This window comes from Ptychodera flava, assembly GCF_041260155.1.
Source record: "Ptychodera flava strain L36383 chromosome 23 unlocalized genomic scaffold, AS_Pfla_20210202 Scaffold_24__1_contigs__length_23054250_pilon, whole genome shotgun sequence".
Lineage (NCBI taxonomy): Eukaryota > Metazoa > Hemichordata > Enteropneusta > Ptychoderidae > Ptychodera > Ptychodera flava.
The window spans coordinates 13294127-13302670 of record NW_027248278.1 but is presented as its reverse complement, the minus strand read 5'-3'; the positions used below and the strand labels follow the sequence as shown (position 1 = coordinate 13302670).

General features: G+C 35.7%; 1 protein-coding gene across 1 annotated transcript; it reads right to left on the bottom strand.

The window, feature by feature from the left end:
* Positions 1 to 968: 968 nt before the first annotated feature.
* LOC139124966 (COMM domain-containing protein 4-like) lies at positions 969 to 8382 on the bottom strand. The gene is made up of 8 exons (XM_070691087.1): positions 8358 to 8382; positions 7168 to 7239; positions 6322 to 6387; positions 5650 to 5689; positions 4779 to 4898; positions 4151 to 4231; positions 2942 to 3118; positions 969 to 2519 (listed from the first exon to the last, which is right to left on the bottom strand). Exons 1-8 carry the CDS (start codon positions 8358 to 8360, stop codon positions 2476 to 2478), a joined length of 603 nt encoding a protein of 200 aa, XP_070547188.1. The 5' UTR covers positions 8361 to 8382; the 3' UTR covers positions 969 to 2475.
* Positions 8383 to 8544: the final 162 nt, after the last annotated feature.

Sequence of the window (8544 nt, the reverse complement as noted above, 5' to 3'; positions counted from 1 at the left end):
ATATGTGATGAAAAGGAGGCGAATTTTCAAGACTTTAGCGACTTGAAGGTTTAGATGGGCGTTGAATGCATTCTTGCAATGAAATAATGTTATTTTCTAATTCACTTTTTCACTTTTTTGTCTGTTTAGACTAGTTCTTTGTACTTTTGGATGTTTCACAAACATTTGATATTCCATGTTAATAGTGAAATGAATTAAACTTTCAAACAAAAACGTTCACATGCTATACTGTTGGTAATCAGCCCTTTTGCCCATTTTTATGTCACTTTAATTAATTTCACAAAAGTAATTATAGTTTATTTGAAAGTCACCATTTACAGAATTTTATCTGATCTGTGACATTTGGCAAAGCAAAAGCTAATGTCATTTGCTTTCTTTTTTCTTCTAAACCAATTTGATGCCAGTCAGATTACTGTATCAATTATTGTTACCCTTATTCACTGCAGGACATTTTCTTTAACTACCATACGGCTTTAAGGGAAAGGCACAGGTTTAGGGGAAGGCATAACAGGTTAATTATGATTATCAAGTCACAATTTTTATGACATGAAGTCAAGTCGGTAATAGCTACAAGCAGTACTTTGTTGCATACTACATACTGTTTCAAAAAAGTAATGACAAAATCAATTTTACAAAAGTAATTACAAACAGTAATTTGATGTATACTGTATATTTCAAATTATATATTATCGGATGTCAAGTGTTTCTCTTCTTATTCTAAAATTAAATACACTTGTCACTCATTCAATTTTAAAGCAGTACTGTCACCTGTTCCAATTTTGCCACATTTACCATGTCAAGAGAAATCTAACCAATCACAGATTTTAAGCGGGTGGCCGCTTTTTAAAAACAGCGCCCTCACATGGGCATTTCGAACACCAAGGAACAACCCTTTGACCATATATGGGCATATTCATATTACAGGTGACTGTATACCTTTAAAGTAGGTAACCACATTAGATGACAGCTTTTAACATATTTAAGGTCTTTATTTCAAAGTAAGCACAGTGTTATAATGTATGAATATTAAAGGAAGGCAGTCGTCGGAAGTGCGCGTGTGTGACTTTCTTGTTTACAAACAATGTATTTCATGCATGATATCTAGATGCATCAAATCAACATAGTTGCATTATTTTGAATTTTTACGATATTCGTTGTTAACAAACATGTTTTAACTTTCATCAATCGCCAACGTACCCCAGATACAGTGTTTACATTTGTCGTCGGGGTCCCTGGCAACCTTTGAGAAGAGTTTCAACGACCGCCTTCCTTTGAACATGAATACATATACAGGAAAATTCACCACTGAGAAGACCTGGTAGTCTATACAATTACTCCTTACTACACATAAATCAAGTGGTCCTACAACTTGGTTGGTGGTCCTACAACTGACTTGGTGGTCCTCTGTGAGTACAGAGCGTAGATTCCACAGTAGAGTTCACTGGCAACATAGCACAGAGAAGTAGCATTGCAAATTTACAACCGCAGGGAAAGGCAAAGGATCACCAGCCTTGTGACCATTGGTGGTCCATCTTTTGTAAATATTCCATTGCAATGTTTAGTAGTCCAATGAAATTGCGGAATCAATTCATTTACCCTGGTAGTCTTGGAGGTTGGACAAACTGAATTAGTCAGCACTAACTATTGTACGTGACATTATCAAATTACTTCTCCTGAACAAAATATTGACAATACTTGAAAAAAACATGAGATAAAATACAGGATTCCTCCAATACAGGTACTGCCTAAAATTCACTTTCTCTCAGCCCTGCATTGACCAGGATTTCAGTATTAAAAGCCTTGAACTTCTGAAATTAAACTCTGTTTGTTGAATAGATACCATAAGGTAGGCATTAAAATTGTCATAATACTTCTGTAGTATACAGTGTGTTGAAGTGAAGTAAAAAAAAATTCCAGTTTTATTTTTGTGAAATTGGAAATGAATATTTTCCAAATACAATTCACACCGGGATGGTGGCATTTTGAATTTCAGATATTGGTAAATTTCAATTAATTTACTTTATTGGTATCAAAATTTGCTTGGTGACCCCTGATTTGTATTGATTCTTATTTTCGAAAGATAATGGTTTGAAATATTCCTTGAGGAAAGTTTGAGCAAAAATTTAAGTCTTGCAGTTTGGAGGTGCATACTACCACAAAACATATGCTGGTAAACAAATGAATTTTGAAAAACCAAAAGCTTATATTGAGGTGACTTGTGACTTTATGCTATTCAATAATTCTGGAAACTTTGCTGCATAATAACAAACTCCAACTAGATTAGACCATGGTACCTTGACACATCAGAAGGGATGCTTTAACCCCTCACTCACAATGGTTTGACCCAAACGCATTGTTGATCAATGGTGAATGTAGACCTGTGTGCTGGTTTAGTGAAAAAAGTACATTCTTGCCAAAACTTGAGTACAAAATATATCTGGTTTGATGGAAAAACAAATGACATCCTGAGTGATTTCACGTCTGCAGACCTTCCATCAGTTTGTGTGCTTGCTTCAATTCTGTAAACCAAAAATATCAAACAAACTTTGTCATTGTTTCTGAGTATGGTTACTTTTCCTGTATAGACAGTTGCAAGTCACTGCCTGGGCCAGAATGGGTGTGATTAATAATTTTTTCTATAAACAAAGAAACATCATGCATATTAAACAACAAAAGATTTTCAAGGGTAAACGCATCAGTCTTTCAGTGGCTATTGCTTGTTTGCTGGTAACTGTTGTAAAGAGTTCAAAGGTCAAATGATTACCATAAAAACATCATACAAATACCATTGGAGAGAATTGAAAGTTATGATAAAATGTTATGCAATATAATATTGACATTGTGAAGCCATTTTAACTTGCTTCGACCAAATATTTTTTCGAAGAAGTGCAAGGGAAGCCACGTGAAATTTACTTCAATATGTTGCTATCCTTTCACTCACCATTAAGAAATACTCGAAATTTGTCAGAGGTCATCGTAAACGATGATATTTCACTCTGATCGGTGTCTGGGTTCCGTACTTTCATTCTTATCTGGACAAAAGGTTCATTAACTTCCTGTAACTTGCTGGAGCTGAGAACGTAATCCACCCTCCATTCTACCGACTCCAGGTGTGACACTGGACACAGAAAGAGAAACATTTAGAAATCTATGAGATCTGATTCTATAAATAAATGCATGTATTCAAAATGCTCAGGAATTCATACTTGCATTAAGGTAGTATGCACCTCGAAAGTGAAAGACTTAAACTTTTGCTCAAAATTTCCGTAAGGAATCTATCAATCATTCTCTGTCAAAATTAAAAATAAAAATAGGGGGGCACCGAGCAAATTTTGGTACGAGAGAAACAAATTACCTAAGATTTACCCATATTAGAAATTCAAAATGGCCGCCATCCCTGTGTTAACTCTATGGAGAAAAAAATAAAATTTCGAATTTCGAAAAACTAAGCCGGTGAAAAGTTTTCTTTCACCAAGAGCTTTAAAATGAACCCCAACATGTGGTATATCAGAAGAGAATTGTAAAAGTTTGAGAGTCCGCATGTCTGTCCCCGAGGTGCGTTCTACCTTAAATAGCTAGTAGCTGTAACTTTTTGATGAATTTGTCATTATTTTTTGTTTTGAATGTCAATTGCAATTTCTTGTTCTACCGGAACTGGTACTCACAGAAGCATGATATAATACCAACTATATAGATTGTAAACAAAGTGTCTATACATATAAATTGCACTGTCCTTGTTTATTTCAGAATTCTAGTTCAGCGTCTTGGTGTAAAATGTGCTGTTATTGTTTACATCAGAATTCTAGTCCGGACTACATTCACTTGTCAACAATAACAATGCAGTTTACACATGTACAGGCTGAGTTGACAAGCTGAATACTGTGTATATCAACATGCTTTGGGGAGAAGAACAAGAAATTGCACCAATGTGAGTTGACAGTACAAACCAAAATCGTAAACAAATCATCAAACGTTATGGCTTCTGGCACTTTAAATCTTCTTTGTTGCTTGTTTTCTGAACGAAACCCAAAAATATTTTGATAGCAAGTTGAAGAAAATTTAAAAAGTTGTGTAAGGTTTGGTAGTTCAAAAACACATATAAAAAAATAAATGTTTATTTCAAAAATAAACCCTGTGTACATATACTTACGTCTGAGGCTGTGTTTTCTAAAATTTTCTTGCACAACACTGCGCTTGTCTTCATAAGATTTGCATAAAGCCACAGAATGCTCTGAATTGGAAAAAGAAATAGTTCAGAATGGAACTAATATCAGAAATATCACACATACTGATTTGAGACTGTTCTTAGCTAACCCTTATAACATAAAATTATGGGACATTCCTATTGTTTTCAGTGGAAAAGTTGGACCTCTACACAGGGAATGGGGTGAACCAGTTAATGTAGGATGTGCCTGGTTGACAGATGTATGAGCTCTCAAATTTTTACATTACTTTTTTCCCATAGGGATACAGGCCATTTTAAATTTTAAATATCGGTAAATTTTGGTAATTTGCTTCTCTGGTGCCAAAATTTGCACAATGATCTCTGATTTTTGTTCTTGAATTGGTAAAAGAGTGGTTGAAAGTTTCATTGAGGAAAGTATGAGAACACTTTTAAGTCTTTCAGTTTCAAGATGCATACTCCCGTACTGGAATGACACAGGCAGAAACGTTAAGCTAAATTGACAACCTGATATTTATTTCAAGGACATACAAAAGCTGTGGTACTTGCGTCCCTAATTAGTCAGACAGCCTGATCTTGAGAAACACCAACAAACCTTTTGGCAGACCTAACTGCTGCAGTTCATTAGACAATGAGTCGCCATCTACATTGTTTTTCGCCGCACTGGTCAGGATGAACGAGAGTGCTGCTATTGCTCCTTTCACATCACCAATCTCTGCGATAATGAGCAAGAAATTATCCAAATATCACTTTCTCTGCAGAAAACAGCAGGTGATCTGTAAAATTCCCCTGAAATTCTTACCCTGCCAAGTTCATATGTCACCATCAGGTCGAGGTGGTTAATGGGTGACAGAGATGCATAACATGTCTCATGTTGCATAAAGCTAGACATACGCCCTACAAACATTGCTACAGTAAAGATGTCTGTTATTGAATAAACATGCTATAAAATTCCATATCAAGTCAGTGAAAGTCTGTATAGATTTGGCTTGATACTGCTTTTTACACACTTGGAACATGGGGGGGTTGATACTGCCTGACAAGATTAGGGTTTATAAAATATGGACTGTGCATTGATTATTCCCCAAAAGTCATTAACCCTTTACCTGCCAGACAATATAACTTCCCCATCTGCCAAGTCAGTAAAAAAGCAGTATTGAGTAAAAACCATATCTACCATATGTTTTAGCAGATATAGTCTGTAAAAAATCATGTTTACAATATCTCTGTCTTCAGGGACCTTCAAATCTTCAAGTCTTTGTTCAAATGCACATGTTTTGCTTTACTAGTTTTAACCACCTTGACCTGATGGTGAGACATGAGCTTGGCAGGAAAAGTGTTACCAGTGGGTGATGGTACTACGTGACATTTGACAATGACATTTAAGTCAAATATATTTCATTCAGATGTTGCCTACACCATGTGAATTTTGTACAGGAGAGTTTCAAATAACCTCCAGAACTTACCATATTTCGCATCAGAAGTCAGTTTATAAACTTTATCATACTGAAAAATAAAGAGGGAAATTCAACTGTTATACCACTGTATGTCAGTACACTATGAAGAGGATACTCTTCCCCTAAGCTAAGGTTATAGGCTCATGGATCAGGAAAAGTGTTCGGTTTAATGTCCCAGGGGTAACAGTCCTACAGCAACTGATGTGGCCACTAACAAATGTACTTACACATAATTCAGTATGAACTTTGTAAACCTGAGACTGTACACATTTACAGGTATTCATAAATCTGGCAACTATTTTTCTATCAAACTTTAGACGCTTTCAGTGATTCAAACACTCATTTCCGGTCAAAACTGGTGAAAGACGTGATCTTGTACATGCATCTGCACACTGAAGATGAGGTTCCACGATGTATCTTTTTTTAATACATTTCTAAAACAGAAAAGTAATCAATTTAAAAGAAACAACCTCGAAGAGCACAAAGTCGATGGAAAAGGGATGATATTTTTAGAGAAAATATAAGATGTTTACTGTTTTGTTAGCCATAACCCCTGTCCCCACAATGGTTTCACCCAAACTTATTGTTGCCAAATTGTGATGGTGGCCCTGTTTATGGGAAATCGGGGGTGAACACCGAGGTTAACTATCTCTCTCCAAGTATTTTTCTCAAAATACTTACATCAATGGAATCTCCCAGCAGTTCTTTGATGACTTGTGCACAGAGCAACTTCATCTTGATTGAAGTCTGTCAGAAAACAGAAAATATACCAATAAAATCAGTGGTAACTTTTTGACATCAAGAGCTACAGACGGAAACATTGACAAAACAACTAAATGCATATGTTAGGTATGGAGCATACAAGAAAGCTTCTGTGAACAAGACTTTCTTGTGGTGATGAGAGTCCTTTGATAAAAGTTCTGTAACTTTCTATTAGTGCAAGATGTGAGATATATTAGTATTCATTTATGCAAATTATATTAATGAGCATTGCTTTAATATTCAAATTTTATGTTAATGATTCTTTATCAATGTGGAATGTTCATATACCTTAAATCTTGCATTGTACAGTAACTTTTGATGATTTTTAAACTCTTTTTGTTGTGTATTTGTCAATCAACTGGGAGTTATTAACTCACTGCAACACCCACATCATACATGTGCAGCTTGCTCATACAGCAGGTATGCATGGAAAATACACTGTAATTGTTTATATTTGAATTCTAGTCTTGACCAGAACTCACTTTTCAACAATAACAATGCAATCTACACATGTACATAGCACAGGCTGAGTTGACAAGCTGAATACTGTGTATCTCAACATGTCTCGGGGAGTACAACAAGAAACTGTAGTTGAAAGTCAAAATAAAAAGTGAAAAAACCATCAAAAGTTACAGCTACTATCCCTTTCAACACTCTGTCATGTAGGGTACCCGCATTATGCAAGAATACTGAGCTTTCTGAAATGGAAAGCAGACAAACAAGCAATTCAAACTATGGGAAGATGTTAAAAAAAATGAAACTTACAATTTTTGAAAGAGTGGCAATTTCTGCCAGAACCCAATCAGGGCAATCCAAATCACCACAAAATCTGAACCTCTGGAAAAAAATGGAAGAGTTGTTATTTGAGGAATTCAATCACGCATGAATAGTGATGATGCTCCATAATGGAACGTACACATTTTGTCATCCATGATTACAGACAAAACATTATGTTGGGAACTTGAAAATTACATTATGTTGACAAAACCAAAGATGCACTGAGTTTTAAACACAGTGAATTTACTCAATATTTCCAGACAATCATGCTTCGAATCCACTGTTCTGTAACGTAAGGCCTTCCACTGATCACAGTCCTTTTGTGGAGGGACCGTGCACTGATGTTATACAACTGTTACTGGCCGTTGTTTGTTCATAGTGACACATCAACACCACTGTCAAGTGAAACCAGCTGTCACAAACAACCATGTTAGGTGAAAAAAACATTTGAGCAACAGAACAATATAATTTGAGTTTAGAAAGCGGATCGCAGTCCTTTTGCTAAATCCTATCTCCTCTCACAATGTATGTTGTCTCCTGCTAATGTTTTGATTTTCCAATATTGCCTTGGAACTCAACAAAATATAGAGCTCTGTGAGATATATATATATATATATATATATATATATATATATATATATATATATATATATATATATATATATATATCAAATCATAGACCTTAAAGGTCTATGATCAAATTAATACTCGAGAACCCGGAAGCCAGCTAAATGAACAGTATAAATTCGCTACAACGCCTTTTTTATACATCCATGCTCCACGCAAGCAATACAGAGACCTCCCTGAGAGCACTAGCTTTTAAATCACTTCCATTAACCCTCCCAGAATAAACGATCGGGATAAACTCTGACTTTTTGTCCGAATTCCGTATGAAACCGCACAACCATGCACGCAGCTTTCCGAAATATATTCTTCATTGATTTCAAAACACAAACGCGTTTCAATTTGTCAGCTGGCTTTGAACTCAGCGGTACAGGCACGCCCCCATAGTTTGAACAATTCCTCTGACCGTTTTTATAGATTCCCACAACACAGTATCTCCGTAGATCACGTCGAGAAATTCTACGAAGAACTGTGTTACGTTTGCGTTGTTTTGATCGGGCAAATTACGGCAAAAAATCAACAAGAGAAGCGAAACCTTCGCTCGCGATACTCACCATCTTGAATCGTGACCTGTATTGACCCTAATCTGTCCACGTCCGCAAACAGTAAACCTCATTTGTTAAGTTTTGACAATTTGATATTTAAACAGAAAAATAATTACGATACGGATTACAATGTGAGCAAAAGGTATTTCAGATAGGAATTTTAGCCAAGTTTCATTACAACCGTTCGGTATTTCAC

Bases quoted from the DNA above. Each gene is read 5' to 3' on its own strand.
- LOC139124966 (XM_070691087.1), bottom strand. The intron at 5,690-6,321 runs GTAAGTATTTTG...TTTATTTTTCAG, and splicing joins TGCTGGGAGATTCCATTGAT to TATGATAAAGTTTATAAACT. The intron at 3,119-4,150 runs GTAAGTATATGT...TTCTGTGTCCAG, and splicing joins TAGAAAACACAGCCTCAGAC to TGTCACACCTGGAGTCGGTA.